The sequence below is a fragment of the Stegostoma tigrinum genome, chromosome 20, assembly GCF_030684315.1.
Source record: "Stegostoma tigrinum isolate sSteTig4 chromosome 20, sSteTig4.hap1, whole genome shotgun sequence".
NCBI classification, from domain to species: Eukaryota; Metazoa; Chordata; class Chondrichthyes; order Orectolobiformes; family Stegostomatidae; genus Stegostoma; species Stegostoma tigrinum.
The window spans coordinates 8,975,267-9,002,521 of NC_081373.1; the positions used below are offsets into that span (position 1 = coordinate 8,975,267).

General features: G+C 41.6%; 1 protein-coding gene across 1 annotated transcript in view; it reads right to left on the reverse strand.

Moving 5' to 3' along the window:
• Positions 1 to 3,094: 3,094 nt before the first annotated feature.
• The window catches only part of got1 (glutamic-oxaloacetic transaminase 1, soluble), a 57,426-nt gene continuing 33,265 nt past the window's right edge, over positions 3,095 to 27,255 (reverse strand). Inside the window, exons 7-9 of the mRNA XM_059652976.1 lie at positions 25,697 to 25,862; positions 21,594 to 21,736; positions 3,095 to 6,208 (exon numbers count right to left, since the gene is read on the reverse strand). Coding sequence (XP_059508959.1) covers positions 6,063 to 6,208; positions 21,594 to 21,736; positions 25,697 to 25,862 — 455 coding nt within the window. The 3' untranslated portion in view covers positions 3,095 to 6,062. The remainder of the gene's footprint in view (positions 6,209 to 21,593; positions 21,737 to 25,696; positions 25,863 to 27,255) is intronic.

A 27,255-nucleotide genomic window follows, 5' to 3' on the forward strand; every position in this document is an offset into this window, starting at 1 on the left:
CAGCATCTGTGGAAGAGAAAACAGACAATGTTTCGGGTCTGGTGATACTTCCTCAGAACTCAGTTTGAGTGATAGGTCACAAATGGTCTTGCCAGAAAGAATTTGATAAAAGGCATCTAAGGCAATCTTTTGACTGATGATCAAAAGCTTGGTTCAAAGAGATATGCTTTAATGAGTTTCATTGGAAAGAGACAATCAGGGAGATGAAAACAAAGTACTGTGAATGCCGGTGTTCTGAAATAAAAATAAAGCGCTGGAGAAACTCAGCAGGTCTGGAAGCGGCTGTGGAGAAACAACAGTTTAGTTGTAAAGAGTGACATTGGACATGAAACTTTAACTGTTTCTTGCTTTGTGGGGGATGATGATGAAGAAGTGGCTCAGTGCTACCACTGCCAGGCACCATCCAAGACAGATGCTGAAGTTTGTAGACAATGACTGCAGTCAGGATTTGCTGTGCTATTATCAATGACATAAAAAGGCCTGCTGAAAAGAGGACAAAGGAAAAGCTAGGAAAGTCAAATACGCATGGAACATCGTGCTGGGCAATTTCATTTCACTAAAATGAGCATTCAGAGAGGATAGATGTGTTTGGTAAGGGAAAGGGCAAGTACTGAAAGTGACCAGGAGTAACAGTTGTAGAAATAAAGGTAATTTTGATCGTTCACTTTTTGGACAGTGAGTGATACTGACTTAACTGCCCAAACCTCCAAACCCTACACACACACAAAAAAACAGTTCTCCTAACTTCTGTCCAAGCTCAAAAGGGGCGTTTTCCAACACTCAGCCAATAATATATATGTTGCCTCTTTTATGGTGTCAAAATCGTTGCAGTTACATTCCAAATCCTAACCTCTCAAGTAAAGTCTGCACGCAGAGCATGGCACAGTTCATAACTCAATCCTAATGCCTCAGCAACAGGATACTGCACATTTTAATTATTTAAGTTACAGTTCAACAAAATTCTATAAGTGTAATGTCACTGTAGCACTGCTCTCTCAGAGTCAGAGATAACTGGTGGTAAGTTTCACCTGAGGGTCACTATGTCTCAGGCAAGAGAAGAGGTTGCAAAGGAGATTCCTTCAGGGTAACCTCAGCCAGTACAGGAATTAAATCAGCAATTAACATCACTCTGCGCTGCAAACTAGCCAACTGAGCAATTCAACCCCTTTGTGGTATCCTATAGGATGATGGGAAGGGGTACAACTATAAATGCAAGGAATTTGCTGAATCTTCTGGAGCTAAAAATGACTTGATTTTTGCAACAGCAGCTTTAAATTCGATAGTAGGCCCACGATCAAAGAAATATGCTCAAGCTTTGGAGCACTAGGCTCCATTCCAGGTCGAGAACAAAGAACAAAGGCTGGAAGCATAAATAGCAAGAATGTTTTAATTGACTGCTCATTTTATCAAGGGTTGAATTTCTCTACTCAATCAGGAACAGGTACAGGAAGGATGGCCTGTTCATAACCAAATAAGAATTGAAAGTATTGGCGGAAAGTCAGATTCTGAGATTTATTGAAATGAAAGGAAGGACAAAAGACTGATATTTTATTCTCAGCAACATGATATTCCCCCTCCCATTAAATCGATATGATCAAAGATTTTTTTAAAAACTATTTGAATTGAGAAAGGTTAACTGGAAAGAGTATTAAGAATATACGATTGGTATCATACATTGCTGGCATCACTAACAGACAGAAAAAAGCAGGATCCAAGATAGTTAGAATATTACAAAAGAGTTGACTATGCAAAGCAATGGTGTTATTAGTGGGGGCCTGATCACAGGATCTGATCTGCATTTGGATCAAATGACAGTTGGGTGCAGGACTGGCCTGATTTCTAATAGCTAAAGAACTGAGAGATTCTATTGAAAATTACTGCACGTGTCAAGTACAACATGCAATGTACTGATGCTTCATGTGCATCCAAGAATCTCACTTACCTAGAGGATGAAAAGCGTAACTAAACTGCCAAGAGACCAAACTCAAGAATCTCCTGTCCCTCACTCCTGCATTTGTTTACTGAACTAGTCGGATGTATTTTGCCTGGAGCCAAATATTAAATTTATTAACAGCAGAAGGCAAAAGTGCAGAAATAGTTTAGTTGCCATTGGTGATTTCTACAAAAGATAGAAGCTGTTTTGTGACAATCTATTGGCGAAATGGTTATTTGGGTAAGGAAACATCTGAATAACAAGGAAAACTACGTAAGATTCTTATTTATTGACTTCAGCTCCGCATTCAAAACCATTATTTCTCATCTCCAAACTCCAAGACCCACGACTCTGCTCCACCCTCTGAAACTGGGTCCTTGACTTTCTGGTTTGTCTCACCTGGTTTTGAGGACAAATTGGTTGTTAGTAAATTTTCCTGCCGTATCTCAGTCATGAGAACATACAATTTGAGCAAATTATCTTTTTGGTTGTTCTCCACTGAGTATTAACTGGTTTTGTTAACATTCAGGAGCAATGATGTTACAGCTTGGCTTTCCTTGGCCTCAGCCAACAGGTGGAAGTGAGAGATATTTAGATACAGAAAAGTGCAGAAATTTTCACAACATTCCCACATTCCTGTGTCATTAATAACTAACAACCAATTAATCTCTTGTTTTAAAATGACAGATTGTACGTAGCCCTTAAGGATAGAGAATTTCAGAGACAGCACCCTGAAGAAATTCCTCATCTCGGTTATAAATGGACTATCCATTATTCTGTACCTTTGTTCCTCCTACCAAAGTTTAGAACTTTACATACTTATGCACAGTATATTCCGTCTGCTATGCCAAGCTCAAATCCCCTTGAAGAATCTTTGCATCCTCCTCACAATCTACATTCCCACTATGTCTTGCATAATTGCAAACATTACACTCGGTCACCATTTCCCAATCATTGACATAGATTGTTAGCAGTTAGGTCCCAACCCTGATCTTTGCAGTACCCCACTCCCTGCAATCCCAGGGTGCCATAATTCCCAAATTTTGCCTTCTGCCTGTTGACCGATTGGTCAAACCTGCAGTATCACCAGTGTCTTGATAAACAGACAATAATTACAGCTTTGCCAGCATTGCCCAATGCCCCAAAATAAGTAAACAGAACAAGTTTTATGTTTTTTTTAATATTGTATTGTTTTTGATGTGACCAGTTACATCTTATACATTAGATGAATTTGTCAATTATCCACACATATATATTCCATACAGTATTTTAATGGACATTCATTCAGAAGCTGATAGCAGCATACATAATGGAACTGAATCACTAAAGCACTTCTTTTTGATTTACAGCAATTCAGTTAATCACCAAATGCCAAAAATCAATTAAATGACTGACTGAAGATTTAATCAGGTGGCCACCAGCAAATAACAGAGGACGTAAAATTTTCTCTTCTCAACACCAACCAAAGGGTCATAATTTCTAACTTAATCATTATTGGAAAGGTGTTACTGCACAGAAATTATAGTCAACATGATAAACAGTCTTCCCTATAGCAACTGGATGGAAATATAGTATGGAGTCAACCAGAACCTGGTTACATTCATTAGCTGTTAAATAATCATAAGATCAAAATCTTATTTGGTATTACCACTGCCTGCTATCTTCTGCTTAATAAGTCTCAGTATCATTACTAGTCAACAGTTACAGATTTTAAAGTGCATCATAGGGAAGAGGACCAGAAACTGCAAGCAAATATTATATTCCAGACAACAGTCACCAGTCTTGAAATATTATTACCTACAGTCTGTATGATTAATACGCAAAATGACAAGGATATCTGATAGTTATCAATTAGTTTAATACTCTCACTGCTATTATATAAATTAGTGTCATGGAAAATGTTGGTACAGATTGATACTCTATCAGTCTCTCAGTCCACACTAATTACTATGCTGAGATTGGAGCCTATTTAGTGCTCTGCCTGGTCTCATTAGTACGCTACAATTCTGACACCTCATCCATACAAGAGAACAAAACTGAAATTGCTACTAATATTTGTCCCCTTCTGAGTTTTGCTTCTATTGGAAAACTTGGAGAAAGATTTGTAAGGACTATCTCTTTAGCCAGTCATCTCCAAAAGAGCTCATCTGGGTGGAACAGTTCTGCTCTCCTTGCATGGGCCAAGCCCTCGTTTTGGCCAAGATTGGACCAGTAACTGAAAATTGGTTTATTCTAAATGCTCACAACTGGACAATTTCAGCGTACTTATAATTTGATCAGCAGATGATTCTTGAAAATTATTTATGCTATCAGATGTTCCATACTTGTCACTAATGTTATTCTTTTAAGTGGACGGCTTTTTGGATAAAGTTGTTGTCTAATAATTATTGTTAGAATCATGTCTTTCAGATGCAACCTAATGTACATAGCCCACATTCACTACTTACCATACATTTTCTCATTGAACCTTTTATGAGGCCTGAACATTGTTGCAACCCTTGTGTGAAAACTGAGAGAGACGGGGTTTGTAGGGGCAAGTTGATGTAAAGGGAACAGGATGGGAGAGACACCCTGTGAGAAGGTAGAGCTCTGCTTTAGCCATTGCTGCCTTGCAGGTCATGGCTCATTTGGGGCCACTCTGCCTATACTGGAAGCCCGGCTTTACAGCTAGCAAAAAGTAGATTATGGACTAATGTCCTCAAACATCTGCTCAATACCTGATCATTGTTTCCTTTGAACATCATACCTCCTCCCACCCATCCTCCATCTTGATACTGCTCCTGTGGTAACATTTGTGAAATATCACAAGTCTAGACTTTTAATAAAAAGAAAACACCTTTCTTTTCTAAGGCAAAACCATGGAAACAGAAATCAGAACATCATATTTTGTTGGGATCTTTTACTAGGGAGTTTGTTTACTTAGAAAAGGAGTTATTTTTGATCATGAAGCTGCCCTTAGGAAGGATTTTAAGGTTAAAAAAAAGTTACATATACAAAGACATGAAGTGACCAGTTGTTTTTCTACAAAGTATTACATTTGCAGTTACTTGTCCAATCAAAACAACTGAAAGTTTAGCCAAAGGTACACACAGTAGGCTTTCTGCTCTGGATCAAATCATTTGGGAAGGGAAGAGTGGAAGTTCCTTCATACAGATTCAAGTTATTGCTTTGTATCAAGCATCAGAGTTTGTCTGTGGGTGCTTTCACATGATTATAGAAACCTTAGTCTGAATTATGCATTTTCACAAATGGATCACATTGTAGATTGTTCAGTAACTCAGACTATTCACCTCAATGGAGAATTTTTAAGATTTTTAAGGTGCATCACTGTAACCCAGGGTCCACTGGTTCAACATGGCTCTTGCACCTTTATACAGAAAATCTCCATTTACTTAAACCCAAGTGTCCTATTACACACTTATAGAAATACAGAGGAATAATGTAGATACAGAACGTGAAGATAACTGATGCAGGAGCTGGCTTTTTAACAAGCCAGGCATGGTGTAAACATACAGGAAGGAAGTGGGGGAAGAACACAGAGAGAGAAAGAGAGGGAGAGAGGGGGGGGGGACAGAGAGAGAGAGAGCGAGAGCGAGAGAGAAAGAAAGAAAGAAAGAAAGAACGAAAGAAAGAAAGAAAGAAAGAAAGAAAGAACGAAAGAATGAAAGAAAGAATGAAAGAAAGAACGAAAGAAAGAAAGAACGAAAGAAAGAACGACAGACAGAAAGAAAGAAAGAAAGAAAGAACGAAAGAAAGAGATGTGACCAGGCATGAATTGTTCACTTCTGTTAAAATCCAAAGGCATCATTTGACACACATTCATAAACGTATCTATAATTTATTTTAACTATAAGTGTAACTGCAAGAATAAAATCAGATAAGATACTGAGCCAAGAAGTAAAGCTCAAATACTGAGTATCTCTTGACGATTTTATTATATCCCAATTCCAGGGCTTCACTTTGCCAATTAACTTCCTAGATCAGGCAGAGGACGGTGGAGGGAGGCAATCAGGGGAATCCAAAAAGCCAAAGAAATACTCCACTGCCCCCACCCACACAGACACACACACACAAAAAATCACATCTACAAGCAAGCTGCATCAGTGGTCACAATGTCAAGTGAGTGAGATTACTGGCACTGGCTGCTCTTCACTGCTTCATGAATGGATTCTGCCACGTAGTCCAAGTTTCCAGAGGTTAGGCCACACATGTTGATGCGGCCACTGGCCATGAGATAGATATGCTTCTTCTTTGTCATATAATCAACTTGGGAAGCTGAAAATCAAAACAGAGGAAACAGGGAAAGGATCAGAATCTGTTTATCAGGATGTTTGTCATTTGCTCAGTCATTTCTGTTACTTAGACACTGCTTATAAACAGTTTAATCGTGTCTCAGAAACCAGACATCACCAGTTAATTTGGAGAAACAAAACTTCCTATAAATCTTTCAGAAAGCTAGTATAAAAAAGACCATGGAATTGGCTTCAATTTATGTTTTCACACCATGCAGTTTCAACAAGAATTTCAGTGGAATCCCTCTCTCCTGTCCTCTGGCAGCAGCATTAATCATTTTCTTAAATCAAAGGTATGACTTGACATAGAAAGAGTCTAGGGCAAGACTTCATTGTGGCAATGCAGGTGGTATCATCTTTTGGATTAGATGTCAGATCTGAAGTCTCCAGGGAAATATTTGAAAGGGGGAGATTTTAAAGCAAAATAAAAGAAAAAAAATCAGCAGAATACCTTTCAATGAACAATGTTTGCTTTCCCCTGCTTGGTCAATGGTAAGCCTGGCACAGACATTGACAGACGTCCCCAGACCTGCAGCTAGTTACCTTTCACAAGATATGCTGGATGACGCACGCAGTTTCACGTTGGGACAATTACACAGCAGAAAGCAGCTGCCTTCCCAATCAAGGTAATAATAAGAGATAATGGGAACTGCAGATGCTGGAGAATCCAAGATAATAAAATGTGAGGCTGGATGAACACAGCAGGCCCAGCAGCATCTCAGGAGCACAAAAGCTGACGTTTCGGGCCTAAACCCTTCATCAGAGAGGGGGATGGGGTGAGGGTTCTGGAATAAATAGGGAGAGAGTCGGAGGCGGACCAAAGATGGAGAGAAAAGAAGATAGGTGGAGAGTAGAGTATAGTTGGGGAGGTAGGGAGGGGATAGGTCAGTCCAGTGAAGACAGACAGGTCAAGGAGGTGCGATGAGGTTAGTAGGTAGGAAATGGAGGTGCGGCTTGGGGTGGGAGGAAGGGATGGGTGAGAGGAAGAACAGGTTAGGGAAGAAGAGACAGGTTGGACTGGTTTTGGGATGCAGTGGGTGGAGGGGAAGAGCTGGGCTGGTTGTGCGGTGCAATGGGGGGTGGGGATGAACTGGGCTGGTTTTGGGATGCAGTGGGGGAAGGGGAGATTTTGAAGCTGGTGAAATCCACATTGATACCATTGGGCTGCAGGGTTCCCAAGCAGAATATGAGTTGCTGTTCCTGCAACCTTCGGGTGGCATCATTGTGGCACTGCAGGAGGCCCATGATGGACATGTCATCTAAAGAATGGGAGGGGGAGTGGAAATGGTTTGCGACTGGGAGGTGCAGTTGTTTATTGCGAACCGAGCGGAGGTGTTCTGCAAAGCGGTCACCAAGCCTCCGCTTGGTTTCCCCAATGTAGAGGGAGCCACACCGGGTACAATGGATACAGTATACCACATTGGCAGATGTGCAGGTGAACCTCTGCTTAATATGCAAAGTCATCTTGGGGCCTGGGATAGGGGTGAGGGAGGAGGTGTGGGGGCAAGTGTAGCACTTCCTGCGGTTGCAGGGGAAGGTGACAGGTGTGGTGGGGTTGGAGGGCAGTGTGGAGTGAACAAGGGAGTAACGGAGAGAGTGATCTCAAAGAGGATCCCCCTCGTTCTCACACACCACCCCACCAACCTCCGGATACAACTCATCATCCTCCGACACTTCCGCCATCTACAATCCGACCCCACCACCCAAGACATTTTTCCATCCCCACCCTTGTATGCTTTCCGGAGAGACCACTCTCTCCGTGACTCCCTTGTTCGCTCCACACTGCCCTCCAACCCCACCACACCTGGCACCTTCCCCTGCAACCGCAGGAGATGCTACACTTGCCCCCACACCTCCTCCCTCACCCCTATCCCAGGCCCCAAGATGACTTTCCATATTAAGCAGAGGTTCACCTGCACATCTGCCAATGTGGTATACTGTGTCCATTGTACCCAGTGTGGCTTCCTCTACATTGGGGAAACCAAGCGGAGGCTTGGGGACCGCTTTGCAGAACACCTCTGCTCGGTTCGCAATAAACAACTGCACCTCCCAGTCGCAAACCATTTCCACTCCCCCTCCCATTCTTTAGATGACATGTCCACCATGGGCCTCGTGCAGTGCCGCAATGGTGCCACCCGAAGGTTGCAGGAACAGCAACTCATATTCCGCTTGGGAACCCTGCAGCCCAATGGTATCAATGTGGACTTCACCAGCTTCAAAATCTCCCCTTCCCCCACTGCATCCCAAAACCAGCCCAGTTCGTCCCCTCCCCCCACTGCACCACACAACCAGCCAAGCTCTTCCCTTCCACCCGCTGCACCCCAAAACCAGTCCAGCCTGTCTCTGCCTCCCTAACCTGTCCTTCCTCTCACCCATCCCTTCCTCCCACCCCAAGCCGCACCTCCATCTCCTACCTACTAACCTCATCCCACCTTCTTGACCTGTCCGTCTTCCCTGGACTGACCTATCCCCTCCCTACCTCCCCACCTATACTCTCCTCTCCACCTATCTTCTTTTCTCTCCATCTTCGGTCCGCCTCCCCCTCTCTCCCTATTTATTCCAGAACACTCACCCCATCCCCCTCTCTGATGAAGGGTCTAGGCCCGAAACGTCAGCTTTTGTGCTCCTGAGATGCTGCTGGGCCTGCTGTGTTCATCCAGCCTCACATTTTATTATCAAGGTAATAATTAGGGTGTGTGGTACAGAATTGACCACTTCTATCAATGAAAGAGTAGCCTAGACAGAAACATAGGACTTAGGAGCAGTATTAGGCCATTTGAATCTTTAAGCCTGCTCTGCCGTTTATTCGGATCGTAGTTCATCTGGTTATGGTCTGAACCCTTTTGTCACCTGTTCCCTTTAGCTTCTGGCTCACTTCTCTACCAAAGTGAAATTCAACCTTGAATAAATTCAATCTTCCAGCCTCCACTATTTTCTGGGCAAGAAAATTCTGCAGATGAACAACTCTCAAGAGTTCACTATTTTTTCACATCCAAGTGTTAGAAGGGAGCCCTCATACCGAAAGTAAACAAAAATATGATATTAAGAGAATAAAATCCATTTACAAGAACTACTCAAGTGCTAAATTTTCAGATTAAAGCAGCAGCTTTAGCCAACTAACATCCAGAATTCTATGAAAATTACGTTTAGAAACAGAAGTGCTGAATGTTCCAACTTGTGAAGGCTAAAGATCTTTGAAAATTCTTCAGAGTGAGATACGAGCACAAACACATGACCAGATGGGGCTTATATTCAAGGACTTGCTGCAAAGACTGGTTCAGCACAGAAACCTCCAGCCCAGTCTGCTCTGCCAAAGCATGTCTTTTCAACACTAGTAACTGGTAGATTTTTCATAGATTTAAAAGGGGCCTGGTGAACTGAGAACTTTTGATTTGAAATCACCAATGCTGAAAAATGCAATTAAACACTATTGCAAGGTTAAAAGAAGACAGAGGATGGCTTGTCCACTATTTATCCCTTAGTTGTTCATTTCCTTTAGTTTATCAGACCGTCATGCTAAAGTGTAAATTGTTCAGTAGGTTTGCTTCCATAATAAGAATAACTACACTCCAAATATAATTTATTGGTGGTGGAGATTTTGAATTATGAAAAGGTATGGCCTATGCACATTTTTTTAAACCTTTCATCAAAATGTTTGATTATTTAATTACTGCCTTTAAAAGGTAAACTTTCTCTATCTCTGTCATGCAAACAGCAAATATACTGTTTACTATTTAAATACTATTTTAAAAAGGTGATGGAGAGAGAACATGGAATTTTAGACCAGTTAGCTTGACACCAATAAAAGGGAAATGTTGCAGTCCATTATAAAAGATCTAAAAGCAGAGCACTTGGAAAACAGTATCAAGAATAGACAGAGTCAGCATGGATTTAAGAAAAGCTAATAATGCTTCGCAAATTTGCTCAAATACTTTGAGGGTGTAATTAGTAACGGTGATAAGGGAGAGGCACTGGATATAGTTTACTTGGACTTTCAGAATGCTTTTGATAAGGTCCCACATAAGGACCCATATAAAAATTAAAGCATGTGGAATCAGGGGTAGTGTATTGACAAAAATCAATAAAAATCTGATTGGCAGATAGGAAACAAAGATTAGGAATAAACAGGTAATTGTCCAAATGGAAGCCAGCGACTAGTGAGATACATGGAATCAGGGCTTAGGCCCCAGCTATTCACAAAATATATTAATAATTTGGATGAGGGAAACAAAACATAAAAAGTTTTCAGATGACACAAAACTGGGTGGGAAGATGAACTGCGAGGAGGATGCAAAGATGCAGATGTGGTTTGGACAAGTTGAGTGAGTGACCAAATGCATGACAAATGAAATGTAATGTGTATAAATGTGAGGTTACCCACTTTGGTAGCAAAAACAGGAAGGCAATTTATCTGAATGGCCATAGATTGGAAAAGGGGGAACAGCAGCAGACAGTGAAGTCAAATTGTATACTGGTCTTCATAGCAACAGGATTTAAGTACAGGAGCAGGCTTTGCTGCTACAATTGTACAGGGCCTTGGCAAGATCATACTTGGAGTACTGTGTGTAGTTTTGGTCTCTTTATTGAAGGAAGGATGTTCTAGCTATGGGACGTGTGCCACAAAGATTTACCAGAATGATAACATGGCAGACCTATGAAAATTGACTGGATCGGTTCAACTATATTCAATGGAGTTTAGAAGAATAGGGGATCTCATGAAAATCTATAAAATTCTAACAGGACTAGACAGGGTTATCGCAAGAAGGATGTTCTAGATAACCAGTCACAACCAGGGTTCACAGACAAAGGATACTGAGTAGATCAGTTAGGACTGAGATGAGGAGAAATTTCTTCACTGAGATGTGGTGGACCTGTGGAACTGAATGTCACAGAAAGTGGTCGAGGCCAAAACATTGAATTGAAGCCAAAACATTTCAAGGAGTTAGACATAATTATTAGGGCTAAAGGAATCAAAAGATACGGGGAGAATGCAGAAACAAGATACTGAGTTTAATGATCAGACATGATCATAGTGACCGGTAAAGCAAGCTCGTAGGGTCAAATGACCAAACACTGCTCCTATGTTTAGTGTTGTCATCTGCCTTTTAGACCAAGGAGGGCACAAATTTTGGACCTGCTCTAACGTGGATCATGGTTAACAAGGCATTAAAGGAGTTTTTCAGTTCCCAAAACAGGATTTCTATGCACAAGAATACAGACTAACAAAGTACAGTACCATATTATTGCTTTAATTTTTCCTCTTCAGAAAAATGTAAAGTCAAAACCACACATCAAAAACGTAGTGGGAATATACATCTGCTGTCGAGAATCTTGGGATCTCTCCCCCAGGTATGTGGGGAGGGTGAACTCAACTATTTGGGCAAAACTTTTGTTTAGTAAGAACTTCCAAACAATAAAGTCTACATTTTAAAAAATAAATATTTAGGAAGAGCGCAAGAGAGACAAAGGAGAGAACAAGAATATGAGGAAGAGCAAACACAAGAACAACTAAGCAAAAAATGAACAAAATGCAAGCACAAAACAGAGGAAAAGGTGACAGGGACAATGCAGCAACAGTGAGACCTTTCATTCCTGATTCTGCCCCAGGTGACATTTATTGCACATCTCATGGGAACATATGACCGGGGCAGTACTGGACTCCGCTTCAAAACCCTCATGGTCAAATGATCTCACATCCAGTGTTACGGGTGATGAGCAACCATTTGCTTAATGTACTGGACAAAGGCTGTGTCAAACAAACAAAATAATGAAAACAGTCACTGGCATTTTTTTAAACCAGCAAACAGGTCGAGCATTGTTCATGAAAAGGATATTTTAAAGATAACTAAGATACCAATACCCTGGAATAAAAACTATGGTTAACTTAAGTGTTTAAAACTGCCATATCCAAAATATTGGAATTTGGAGGTGAAAAAAGGCTGAAAAAAGGAGACAGCACACAGAAGAGAGGAAGAGGGGGTAGAGACAGGGTGTGAGTGAGAGAGAGAAAAACAGAGTGTGAGAAAGAGAGACAATGGAGAAAGGTAGAGAAGGAGAAAGAGAGGGAGAGAGACAGGCAGACAGAGAGGGAGAGTGAGAGGGGGTAGAGAGAGAGGGTGGGGGCAGACAGAAGAACAGCATGCAAGACAGGCAGAGAGACAATGTGGAAGAGAAACCAAAACAGAGACCTTCTCCTAGCTACAATCACTTCTGAAGAAGAGTCACTGGACTCAAAATGTTAACTCTGCTTTCTCTCCACAGATGCTGCCAGACCAGCTGAGCTTTTCCTGCAATTTGTGTTTTGCTTCTGATTTCCATAATATGCAGTTCTTTGGCATTTTGTTCAATGAGAGAGAGAAACATTACGAAAGAGAAAAACGAAGCTAGTTAGAAAGAGAGACAGTGAGAGAGAGAGAGAGAGAGAGAGAGTGTTAGAGAGAAAGAAAGAGAGTCCATGTCAACGTCATATTAAACAATGAAGCTTGCTGAAAGCAGCCCCTCGGAAGACCTTCATCACAAAGGTGAAGTTTTCCCCAGTGTCCTGCTTTAACAAATCCAACAGGTTATTTTGAAATCGCCAACATTTGCATGAGCTCCGTGTGTCAGGATCCAGGGGCACTGGCTCATCATCTAGCTAGACACAAAATAGCTCAATTCTGAAAGGTCACCTATCTATTGCAAATCTGAAGTGGATTTCTCAACGTGACTATCGGATACCTGGGGTATTTCTATAAATAGGAGGAGACACTGCTTGGCAGCCGTCAAAAGACCCTGGTGGTATGTTATGTGTACATCTAATTGACTCCTTCAGGGCACCAAAACAGACGCTCTCAACAGACTCTCAAATTGCATAAGATCCTTTGCTAAGCCAAACAGTCTGCTTCCCATTAATAAAAATATGATGCAGTTTTTTTCTCTTCCTTGTTTTTTTTAAATATTTAATTCTTGGGTCCTTTGTGAATCTACAACTATCCAAAACAACACGCACAGGCGGCACAGCTGGATGGCATTACTGCTTTAAGTAACGTATGATATATTCTTGCTGGACAAAGGGATATAGATCAATTAGTGCAGTTGTTTCATATTAAAAAGGTCTGAAAGAGTGAAACCAAATTTAATGGGATCTATAGAAAACCCATTGTAGCTGTGAATGAAGTGTGCTGACAAGGGGAACCCCCACTGTACCAACACTTCGGACGCACTTCAGCTTTTGGTGAGGACACTTGCACCAAAGCTATGGAGGTCTACCCTTTTTATGATTAAAATTAATAAATCAGAAAGTTTCCCACAACATTAAACAATTTTATACATCATGATGTTGTAAAGGATGATTAATAGCTGCAGGTAGGTGTGTGGTGAAGGAAAGCAATGTGCAAACTGTGCGCTTAATCGGTCCCCAGCACATCTTCAGGAAGTCTCAAATCATTTCAAGTGGAATGAGTTACTGCTGAACTCCAATCACAAACAGAGCCAAAGGTAGTTTGTGTCACTTTATGCACAGTGAGATTCTGCAAACAGAAAATAAGATGAACGAGCACAATCAGTTTTTGGCACTGTTACTGGAGGTAGGAATCTAGCCAAGATACTAAGGGAACTTCATGGCTATGAATAGTGTCACAGGACCTGTAACAGCCCGCTGAGCAGAAGAAAGCACTGACTCTTTTAGTTTAATGTCTCACCTGAAAAGCAGAAACATTCTATGCACTGCACTGGGACATTAACAATTAACAGCCACTTCACAACAGTGAAATCAGGAAGGTTTAAATGGCAAGTGAAAACAGGTCAATCAATATCCAAGAACAGAAAGTCAAAGTTTCAGATAAAAGCTTTCAATGAACAAAGCTTGGGAAAAGTGTACTAACTTTTATTCCTAAAGAAATTTCATGAATCATACAATTTGATGGAGAGTTGTGATATGGACTTGGGCTAATGTTATGGTGCTACCCCCAGTGTATATCTCCTGATGTGGGGTTTTTGGTAGACCATAAGATATAGAGGCAGAATTAAGCCATTTGGCCCATCAAGTTTGCTCCACCATTCAATCATGGCTGATATGTTTCTGAATTCCATCCTCCTGTCTTCTCCAGGTAACCTTTGAGCCCCTTATTAATCAAGAACGTATCACTGTCTTAAATAGACTCAATGACTTGCCCTCCATTAGCCTCTGCAGCAATGAATTCCACACATTCACCACCCTCTGGCTGAAGATACTCCTCCTCATCTCAGTTCTAAAGGGTCACCCCTTCACTTTGAAGCTATGCCCTCTAATCCTAGTCACTCCTACCCTTGGAAACATCTTCTCCGCATCCAGTCTAACCAGGCCTCTCCAGAACTGATGTAGTTACCCTGATATTTTGGACAAAGGGTCAAACATTCAATTTGAAAGCACACCATCACTGAAGTGTGTCTTTTCAAAAAAGTAATTCCACCTACATTCCCATTGAAAATGCAGTGGTACTTCAACGGCATCACAAGCCAGCAGTTTGCTGCAGACAACTGGGCTCATGTCATATTGCTGCAATCAAGACAGCAAGTGCAGTTCTTCGCAAAGTGCTGATGGAAACGGGTGACAATTTAGATGCAACTATACACCAACACGAAAGTTGTTTAAAACCTAGGATACTGGATCTTAAGCAGAGTTTCCTTTTAAAATCAAAAATAAAATCATGGAAATGGCCTATTAAAAGAATGCTCTTCTGACAGCTCTTCTGTTGAATACTTTCATATCCTGTGCAGCATAGCAGTGAAACACTGCAATGAATCCACATAGTTACTGGACAATGTCAACAGATTATGGGATCAAATTCAGTACTACTAAAACAGAGACTGTTTGGTTTAAAATCAAGAATTCCAAACATTGGAACCTTTAAGGGGCTGCCATAAAGACAAGTGCATCCTCTGCAACAATTCCATTCACAATTTCTCAGAATATGTGGAAGCCCAAGTTAATCTACAACAGTTGGACAGCTGCTGAATATTTAAGCACTGCTTACAAGTGCCAGGCAATGACCATCGCCAACAAAAGAAGCTAGTTATCTTCCCTTGACATTCAACAGCATTACAACGCCCAGCATTTGGAGATTACTACTGACTAGAAATTTAACTGAACAAACCATTGAAATACTTTCTGATTATGAGTACAGATCAGAGGCTGAGAATACTGCAGCAAGTAATTTACTTCCTGACCCTCCAAAGCTATTCACCGTCTACAAGGGACAAGTCAGAAACGTGATGGTATGCTCCCCACTTGCCTGGAATGAAAGCCACAGAATAGCTTAAAATCAGCCAGAACAAAGCAGTATACTTGATCAACACCCTATCCACTACTTTAAACATTCGTTCTCTTCACCATCGGCAACACTGTAGCAATGTACTCAATCCACAGGATCTAGTGCAGCAACTTATGAAGCCTCCTTGAAAAATTCTTTCCAAACATGTAAGTGCTAACAGCTAGATGGACATGAGCAACAGATGCACGGGAACACCATCACCCCTCCAAGCAGGTAAATTCAGCAGCAAGGGCATTCGGCCTCGGATCTTCGGGTAAACATCCTCCAAGGAGAACTTTGGGATACACAACAACGCGGAGTTGCTAAGCAGACACTAACAGCCGACTTCGGTACCCATGAGGACAGCCTCAACCACGACCTTGGGTTCATGTTACACTACAAGTTACCCCATCATACTGTACACTTACACACACACACACACACGCACACACAAATTTACAGAGAGAATGTGCATTTGCAGATTTGTATTTGCAGATACATTCTATGTGGTTCAAAGAGCACACATTCTGTAGACACAGTCAGTCAATGGGGCATTTTATATATTCCTGCTTTGGAAATAAAACTAGTCTGACTCCATATTCAAACACAGACAGATCCTAAGGCATTTGATAAGGTTCCCCATGGTAGGCTCATTCAGAAAGTCAGGAGGAATGGGATACAGGGGAACTTAGCTGCTTGGATACAGAATTGGCTGGCCAACAGAAGACAGCGAGTGGTAGTAGAAGGAAAATATTCTGCCTGGAAGTCAGTGGTGAGTGGAGTTCCACAGGGCTCTGTCCTTGGGCCTCTACTGTTTGTAATTTTTATTAATGACTTGGACGAGGGAATTGAAGGATGGGTCAGCAAGTTTGCAGACGACACAAAGGTCGGAGGTGTCGTTGACAGTGTAGAGGGCTGTTGTAGGCTGCAGCGGGACATTGACAGGATGCAGAGATGGGCTGAGAGGTGGCAGATGGAGTTCAACCTGGATAAATGCGAGGTGATGCATTTTGGAAGGTCGAATTTGAAAGCTGAGTACAGGATTAAGGATAGGATTCTTGGCAGCGTGGAGGAACAGAGGGATCTTGGTGTGCAGATACATAGATCCCTTAAAATGGCCACCCAAGTGGACAGGGTTGTTAAGAAAGCATATGGTGTTTTGGCTTTCATTAACAGGGGGATTGAGTTTAAGAGTCGTGAGATCTTGTTGCAGCTCTATAAAACTTTGGTTAGACCGCACTTGGAATACTGCGTCCAGTTCTGGGCGCCCTATTATAGGAAAGATGTGGATGCTTTGGAGAGGGTTCAGAGGAGGTTTACCAGGATGCTGCCTGGACTGGAGGGCTTATCTTATGAAGAGAGGTTGACTGAGCTCGGTCTCTTTTCATTGGAGAAAAGGAGGAGGAGAGGGGACCTAATTGAGGTATACAAGATAATGAGAGGCATAGATAGAGTTGATAGCCAGAGACTATTTCCCAGGGCAGAAATGGCTAGCACGAGGGGTCATAGTTTTAAGCTGGTTGGAGGAAAGTATAGAGGGGATGTCAGAGGCAGGTTCTTTACGCAGAGAGTTGTGAGAGCATGGAATGCGTTGCCAGCAGCAGTTGTGGAAGCAAGGTCATTGGGGTCATTTAAGAGACTGCTGGACATGTATATGGTCACAGAAATTTGAGGGTGCATACATGAGGATCAATGGTCGGCACAACATTGTGGGCTGAAGGGCCTGTTCTGTGCTGTACTGTTCTATGTTCTATGTTCTAAACAAGGCCTCACACCTAAATGACTGACCTGAGATGCCACCTCTTGTACACACTGATAAAAGCTTTAGTTATCTTGAGGCAGTGGCTTGAAAAAAATTCAGGGATTTGCATTTTAATCAATCAAAACCTGCGCCTCCTTTCTAACCGATTAAAGATATAACAAGAGGGAGTGGGCCAGCCATTTTAGGTTTATTTAATACATTCGCATCACTTGTATGATCCTTCGATCTTTTACTTATAAATTGTCTTGATACCTCGTCTCTCACTATAGCTGAGGAAGGAGCAATACTCTGAAAGCTAGTGTTTTCAAATAAACCGCTGGACTATAACTTGGTGTCATTAGATTTTTGACCTTGTCCAACCTGGCACCCTCACAACCAAGCAGGCAGGTAAGGACAGCGGAAGTTAACATGTCCCCTCACCAAAGGACAAACGGTTAGTTCCTGGATGCTAATGTCATGCAAGAAACTTCACCCACTTTGACCCAAACCTGTCCATCATCTGAATCAGAGGTGAGCGAATAGTGATAATACATTTGACCAGTCACTCAGAACCACAGGTTAATGTTCTATAGTCATGGGCTTGAATCCCACATTGGCAGACAGTGATATCTGAATTCAATAAAGAAGCTGGATAAAAGTGTTGTAAAACAAAACATCTGGGTCACTAATGTCCCCAGGGAAGGAAATCTGCCATCCTTACCTGAGTCCATCATATGAGTCCAAACTCAGAACAATGTGATTGAAAATGAAGGATGAGCAATCCATGTTGGCCTAGCTGACGATACCCAAATACCATAATTAATAAATTTATTTAATATGCTAATATCCCACAACAGCATTTGAAAAGATAGCTTTTTTTTTGTTAAGAAAGAAATGAAGCTGAATCCCGCATGCTTTGAGAGAAACATCTAGCAAGACCTCAGTTATTCAGAGACTCCTGCACGACAGATGCTTTGGCAAGAACATTATTGAAGGTCTTTGTAGGAACTCTTTGGCTGCCCAGAGCTTTCAACACAATTAAACTGACAATAAACAGAGACGACCCTGGGCGGATTTTGTAATGGTTTGTGCAAACACTGCAGCTGCCGGCAATAAATGCTGCAATGAAAATCTGCAAAAATTTCCAAGCTATTTGCCAGGTGCATTAAAGGAAGAATGGACAACTCTCAGTATCTGTCACATGAATTGGGAACAGCTGAAGATCCCACAGTCTTAAACTATAGCAGACACTTGGCACTTGCTAGGATCTCAAGCACTCCATGCTGGAGGACGCATATGTTGTTTTCTTTATAATCCACCTTCAGTGAAAAATCTTTAGCAAACCTAGGAAAATTATTCCTCACTAACTCTGGGAGTTCAACTTTCAATACTTGGCACTATTAAAAGCGATAAAGGTATTTGTTCGGAGTCCAAAAGAAAAGCTCAATTCTCAAGTTGTAAATCTAAAAGATAGGCCAAACTAATTTCTATTGCAAAAAACGAAATGAAGGTTCTGAAGAAGGGTCACAGGACTCGAAACATTAACCCTGCTTTCTTTCCACAGATCACTTTACAGGCAATTAACACTTTTGAAGTGTAGTATCTAAAGTAGGTAAGGTAGCAATCAAGTTTTACACAAGGTTCCATGAACAGAAGACTGAGAATTGGGTGAAAGTTAAATACTGACCAGAAATGCACTAGGGGAAATGTTTCTTCATTCCATAACTTATCTACTTTAAAACAATATGAAGGGATCGTTTAAGTCCATCTGAAATAATGCATCACTTGAAACAGAGTTCTCCCTCAATACTGCAGTGCAGTGTCTGATTAACTTTTGCACTTTTCTGAAGCTTGAAATGGCCTTTAAAACCTGCCTCTTTAAAAACAGTAAACAAAGTGGCAAGGGGAATGTGGGTGGCAAGGATTCCTGGAACACAACAACAGAGTAGATGCCAGTCTTCCAGTTCCAGACATGCAACCTTGACATGAGCAACGCCAACCTCCTTTGCTGGTGTATCAGCAGAAGATGCACAATGGTTTATATAAAGGAACTGTTTAGTGCAACTTGAAACCACAGTCTCTGTCCAACTGGCAGCAGACTATGCCAACAATCAGCCATGGCAAGCACCATGTTAATTTCTTTCTGATTAAGCCTTCTACTTAATTCAATTTTCAAGCTGCTGTTCATTCTAGTGAAGATATCATTTCCCTGATTCCTGAAAGTAAACAAGGGATTTTGCAAAATGTTAAACATGAGATCAGTACCTGGTTTGTGATTCTGCTTAGTCTGAACTAAAGTTATAAATTTGTATGTGACGAGATTAGTGCTTTAATTCTGAAATTGAGAAGCTTGACATCACCTCAGTTATTCCTAATCAAGTATCATATATATTGTTTTAACTACAGTGGTATTCTGAAACATAGCACCCAAAAGTATTACAAAGTACTTACGGCACAGAAATGCCCAAAAGGTCTACCCCTTCTATTTCTACACCCTCCTGTCTATTCACCTTCCTTTTGAAGGCATTTTCCAGAAAGGTCCACATTTCTAACCACTCTCATAGGTGCACAGGGATTGGAGCAGAGCATTGCGTCCCTTGAGCCACTTGTGCCATTCAACGAGATCATAGGTGATTTAAGTCTCAACTCTATTTACGCTTCTTTGTTCCATTTCCCTTAATATCTACGGCCGAAATAACTCAATTGGAGTCAGATCTAAAATTGACAATGGATCTAGAGTCAGCTGACAATTCTAGAAGAGTTCCAAAAAAATCACTCTTTATGTGGCAAAGCATTTGCTAATATCATTCTTTAATATTTTGTTTTTAACTTTTTAATTATTCCCCATTTTTACATTCCCTAGCCAATGTAAATATTTCTCACTGCATCCTATTTGTACCCCTTAATATCTTGAAAAGTTCAATTAAGTCATTTCTTAACCATCTAAATTAAAAACCTCCCTCAGTTTGTCCAGAATTCTCTACTGGATATGGGACGAAGGCGTGATGATAGGTCAGATGCAAGAGACAGGTCTCAGTGGTCACACATTGCTTGGTATTAATTTCCTCAATAAGACATTCACATTCAAGAGCCTCCCAGACCAGAAGTAACAAGCTGCCTGCAGGGTAGCAGCTGTTGTAGGCACCGCTTGCCCAGCTGTGGTAAGATCAATCCTGATGGCTATGGGCTGAAGCCCTCAAGTCATCCTTAATTGGCCATTTAAGGCTGTCAACTGGCAGTAGGACAAGGTGCTCAACTATGAGTCATTCTGCCCAGTGATCAGGGAGGCGATGTCCTAGTGGGATTGTTGCTGAACTGTTAATCCAGAGACCCAGATAATGTTCTGGGGACCCAGGTTTGAATCCCACCATGGGAGATGGTGGAATTTGAATTCAATAAATATCTGGAATTAAGAATCTAATAATGGCCGTGATTCCATTGTCGATTGTCGGAAAAACCCATCTGGTTCACTAATGTCGTTCAGGGAAGGAAACTGCCATCCTCATCTGGTCTGGCCTACTCCAGACCCACAGCAATGTGGTTGACTTTTAACTGCCCTCTGGGCAATCAGGGATGGGCAATAAATGCTGTATGACCAGCGATGCCCTCTCATCCTGCAAATTAATAAAATGGTGGCTCAATGATTAGAACTGCTGCCTCACAGAGCCAGGAACCCGGATTCAATTTCAATCTTGAACACATGTCCGGAGTTTGCACATTCTCACTGTGTCTGTGTGGATTTCTTTCAGGTGCTCTGGTTTCCTGCCACAGTCCAAAGATGTGTGGGGTAAGTGGATTGGCCATATAAATTGCCCAGGGATGTGCAGGTTAGGTGGATTAGCCTTGGGGAAATGCAGCGTTACAGGGATAGGGTATGGGGGGGGGGGGGGGTGGTCCGGGCGCAGACCCAATGGCCAAATAGCTTGCTTCCACACTGTGGGAACCTATGATTTTACAAACAATTCTGGCAGAGGTGAGAAATTGGCAGGGTTTGGGTGCAATACCATCCCCTGTCTAATAAAATGCTCATCCCGCCTCCAATCTTTGTATCACTTGGGGCGAAAGATTCCACCCACTGTGTTGCGGATTGGCAACACATTGCTGCTTTGGACTTCCTTTAGAATTCATAACACTCTTGACCAAACTGTGTCCGCAGATATTAAGCACAGTCATCACTCCAACTGCTGGTATTACCCTCCCATTGCGTGGCACCTGCTGCACAACTACTGCAGGAACTTAACCTGTGGTTGGCTAATCTCCATAAAACATCAAACACATATTTAAAAGAAATGCAACCTCAGAGCCTTTTTCTGATCAGGCAACAGTATAGACAGATTTCCATTAATCTCTGTACATACGATCAAGTCCTGTGAAGCTGAACATTCCAATTTGCTGGGTGAGATGGTCCCAAGTGCCCGGGGTTCCCAGTTTCTGCAACTTCTCTTTCAACTGTGCTCTCATCAGTAAAACACGGTCAGCCATAGACTTCACGTTACCTTTCCTGGGGAGGGGATGGTGGGGAGAAGAGATAGCAGGTAGAGAATATTAATGAAGTAATTTACTACAATGGATCGGGTGCCTGATGTGATAATAAACCCCTGCTCAGCAGAGTTAGTTGACTTCAACTATGGTGGACAGAAGTGCTGACAATTAATGTTCATATCCTACATTAAAGGGTTTCGACACTACTTTCAGCTCGTGCACTTTCAGTGAAATGCAGCAGCGAGCATTAGCATGAACTGTGCTTCACTTAATACATACCTGTAAAATCACCACAATTTAAGCTGGTAAACAGGATACAAATCTCCCTAGGTCATTGTGTAGCTGTGAAAATGCACACGTAGCTGTAGTAAGGGACACAGAAGGGTAACTACTTTGGAAGCAAAGTCTACAAGTCCTGTTTGTGGAAATGATGGAACACAGAGAGGGAAGCAACAATGGTCTGCAAGTAATGCAAGAATTTATTCAAGCACTTGCCTCCAAATCAACTTATTATTGAGAATACAAAAGGACCTGACGGAGAATCAGAGGAAACAGCAAAAGCAAAAACAAAGTATGGTGTAAATATACAACTGAGTAGAGGATGATATATTTTAAAAAACACCTGGTAAAAATGTGTATTGTTATAAACAAAATTAAGCTAAGCTGCTGCACTGGCACTGATAAATGCTAATCAGAATGCATCATGTAAGCCATCACAACCAAAAACACCAAGGCTAAGTACATGACAGCTCACATCATAATAGGAAGGGAAGCAAAACTGAAACCAGCAAAAATAGGTCCAACTATTCTGGTTCCTTAAGTCTTGTGTTGTGTACTTTTTAAAAAGGCCAAATTTGCTTTCAATTAGAGAGGACAAAGTAGTGCAGCTGGAAGCTCTGTGCTGATAGCTCAGACATCGTGCAATAAGGACTTATCAGAGTTCAATATATAGTGTGGAAAGGGCAAGCTCTTTCATGATATGCAGTTAGAAAATTCTGGCCTTTTTCACATTTCATTTCTATCATTCCACCATTGGTAATTGTGCCTTCAGATGTCCAGTACCTAAACTTTTGGAGGAGATGGCAGTTTGGTGGTATTACTGTTGGAGTCTTGGTACAGAGACCCTGGTAACATTCAGGGGACCTGGGTTCGATTCTTGCAATGGCAGATGGTCGAATTTGAATTCAATAAAAACCTAGAATTAAGAGTTCAATGACGATATGAAACCATTGCTGATTGTCAGAAAAACCTATCTGGTTCACCTACCTGGACTGGCCTGTATGTGATTTCAGATCCACAGCAGGTTGACTCTTAACTGCCATTAGGAATGGGCAATGATGCCCTCATCCCCTGAATGAATTTAAAAGGTTCACCTTCTACAATATGAAGACCACAGAGTTATCAAAAATACTGTAAGTATGGTTTAATGAGCAAGGAGGTGATGCACTTGTAAAAAGCATTTGTCCTCTTGAATGCTCAACGGAACAAAGCTCACCCACACCTCCAACCAGCTCATTCCAGATCCAGATCACGCATCAAAAGCCACAGTACGGTGTACAGCTATGTGCATAACACTACAGGAAGATGCCAATGCACTGGAGAGAGTACAGAAGAGATTTACAAGAATTGTTCCATTGATGAGACACTTTAGTTATGAGGATAGGATGGAGAAGTTGGGACTTGAAGAGATTCCCTGGTGGTTCCAACAGGCGATCTGATAGAAGCGTCTGAAATGTGGCTGGGCGTAAGGGAAATGACAATATATTTCCAAAGCAAAATGGTGAATGGCTTAGAGGAGAGCTCGCAGTTGATGATAACTACTGCCCTTGCTCTTCCAGATGGTAGTGGCTATGAAATTGGAAGGTGCTGTCTGAACAGCCTTGATTATATTTGCAGTTCAACCTATAGAAGGTCTGCTCTACTCTTGATTGTTGGTAGTGAAGGTAGAGAATATTTGAGGATGTGCTTTGTCCTTGATGCTGTCAAGTTTCTATAGTGTTGCAAGAGCTGCACTCATACAGGCAAGTGGGGTGCATTCCTGCACACTCTCGAATTGTGCATTGTAGATAACAGGCAGGCTCTGGGGAGTCAGGAGGTGTATTACCTGCAACAGGATTTCTAATCGCTGTTCTGCTCTTGTAGCCACAGTATTTATATGGCTAGTCCACTTGAGTTTCTGGTCAATGGTATTCCCCCAGTATGCTGATAAGTGGTACTGGTACCACTGAATAGCAAAGAGAAATGGTTAGTCTCTCTCTTGTAGAGATGTTGTGCCATGAATGTTACTTGCTATTTTCAGCCCAAACATGGTTATTGTCTACAAGTCTTGCTACATTTGGACAGGCACTGCTTCAGGATCTGAGGAGTACTGATCACTGCATCAAGATCAGTAAACATCCTCACTTCTGAGCCTATAATGGAGAGATAATTCATGAAGCAGCTGAAGATGGTTGTACCAAAGACACCACCTTAAGAAACTGCTGCAGGAATGTTCTCAATGGACATGCTTGGATGTCCAATAACTAGAACCATCTTCCTTTATGCTAGATTTCCCTGCATTCCTAGGGATTGTAAATTTACTATGTTTCCTTGATGCCACTTTCGATGTCAACAGCAGTTAGTTCGTTGCTCAGTACGTTGAGTACAGGAGTTGGGGCATCATGTTGTGGCTATACCAGACATTGGTGAAGCCACTTTTAGAATACTGCATTGAATTCTGGTCTCCCTGCTATAGGAAAGACATTGTTAAACTTGACAGGGTTCAGGAAAGGTTTATAAAGACATTGCCAGGTTTGGAATGCTTGAGCTATTGGAAGAAGCTGAATAGGCTGACACTTTTGTCCCTGGAGCATCAGAGGCTAAGGGGTGGCCTTAAAGAGATGTGTAAAATCATGAGGGGCATGGACAAGGTGAATAGTCAAGGTCTTTTTCCCAGTGTAGGGGAGTCCAAAATTAGAGGACATAGGTTTAAGGTGAGAGGGGAAAGCTTTAAAAGGGACCAGAGGGACAACTTTTTCATGCAGAGGGTGGTGTGTGTATGGAACAAGCTGCCAGAGGAGGTGCAGGAGGCAGATAAAATCACAACATTTAAAAGGCATCTGGATGGGTACATGAATAGGAAGGGTTCAGAAGGATATGGGCTGGACTGGCAAATAGTAGAATAGTTTAAGACATCTGCTCAGTGCAGACCAGTTAGGCCAAAGGGTGTGTTTTCTCTGTCACTTTCACCTCCGCTACAGAGTTCAGACTGTAGTGAGGTCAGCAGCCAAGTAGCCCTTTCAGAACTCAGACTGAGCATCAGTGGTCAGGTTATATAAGTGCTACCAAAAAGGATGATGCCTTCCACCATTTTACTCATGATCAAGAATGGACTGATAGGAAGGTAACTCAAAGCCTTTGTAGTATCCAATGCCTTCAGCTATTTGCTGATGTCACCTGGAGTGAATAGAATTGACGACTGACATTGTGATGTTGGAAACCTTTGGAAGGGAGCCTTGTTGGATCGCTTGCTCAGAATCTCTGGCTGAAGATTGTTACAGGTGCTTTAGTCTTATCTTCTGCATCGATGTCCTGGGCTCACCCATCATGGGGCGGCACGGTGGCTCAGTGGTTAGCACTGCAGCCTCGCAGCGCTGGGGACCCGAGTTCAATTCCAGACTCGGGCAACTGGCTGTGTGGAGTTTGCACATTCTCCCCGTGTCTGCGTGGGTTTCCTCCGGGTGCTCCGGTTTCCTCCCACAGTCCAAAGATGTGCAGGCTAGGTGGATCGGCCATGCTAAATTGCCCGTAATGTTTAGGGGTGTGTGGGTTATACGGGGACTTCAGTCAACAGAAGTTCAAAATTTTGGAATTACTTCTGGGTTTAAAATGTGTTTTTTGTTTCAGAACAGCTGATCATACTCTTGTTGCTTAAGAAGGATTAAGGATCGCTATTACATAATGTATCTTTAAATCATTTGTCAAATCAGCAATCTCTCACCATTCAGCTAAAAGCTGTGGGTTACTCAGGGTCCTCATTACAACTAGAGCCCCGTGAGCTGGCGGATTTGACCAAATAGTCCGGGCAATCTTCTCCATTTGAGAGCGAATCCTTGTCACATTGTCACTGTCCTTGGCCACAATGCACAGGTTCCCAATTCGTTCATCTAAAAACAACGGACAAGGAAAAGGAAAAGAAATGCATAATTCTCTTCACACTGCACTACAGGATCCTAGAGTCCAAGGCAAATTTATCAGAAATTAAAGTATAATTTTTGCAGAATCTTTTCCTCATCAGTAGCTTAACATTTCTCCAGGCCATTACAAATTACACAACACCACAGAGTCAAACAGCAAGCATGCGCAATGATATTGAAGATTCTTTTATGGGGATAAGCCAACACTAAATGTCTGAATTATCAAGTTGGCTCCAAGTATCCCCGGTAGGAGTGCAAGGTCAGGAAATGTAACGTTTCTGATTGAGCAGTCATTTAAACCCAACACTTCTTTTGAATTCTAAATCTTATAAAATGATGGAAATAGAAACTGCAATGCGGGACTTCCACAGTACAATTTCTTTCGATAATGGAATTATTCACACTTTCACACAAGTATTCACGTAATAATACAATTGTTGCAACTAACTTTTAAAACCTAGCAATGATTCTGACCTTGACGATGATAATCATTTCCTAGGAATGAACAAACAGAAGAACTCTTTTTCAAAGGTGCATAAGTCCTAAAGCACTACAGATGCATGAAAAAAGATGCCAAGTGAAAGGAAAGCGTAGCATCAGAATAAAGAAGTAATTAATCACAAGTATGACCTTTAAGACAGATAGTGAGGTGGAGCACAGTGGAGAAAAAAAATTCCTGAGCATAAGACTGAAGTGTTGGATGCACAACTAATTAAGGTTATGCAAAGAATCTGAAGAAGAGCGTTTGAGGGTAGGAGGAACACTTATTTAGCGAGAGGAATTCACAGAGACAGAGAGGGCTGAAGTTACAAATGCATTCAGTCATGATGAAAATGTTACATCCAAAATTGATGAACTTAGAATTAACATAATAAAGTTTAAAAAGAAGTGGAAGATGATGGGTTGGTGGACAAGCAAGATTATGTAGAGTAGAATCAAGGGCTGCAGAATTTTGAATGGGCAGATGGTAAATTGAGGATGTGCAACCAACAATGAGAAATGTAAGAGTCTGGAAATAAGACAAGTGCTTGGAATTTTAAAAAAATCCCATCAGACTAATAAAGCATATTGAGAATGTGGAATTACTGGATCTTTACCACTACATGTAATCTTTTGACATATTAAAAAAATGTAGATTTAAAACGGCATCTGAACACATTCAATCCATTGAAATACCTTGACAATTATTTGATTATTGTCACCTCTCACTACTGGTTGATTCTGAGAAAAAAAAAGTATAATTCTTGTCGACTCAACCCCAAAGTAAGTGCAAAAGAACTGAAAAGCATTTTTATTATTCTGCACAGGCATAATGAGCTGTACAGCTGCCTTCAAATGAACAGATATGCAACAGGGCAAATTT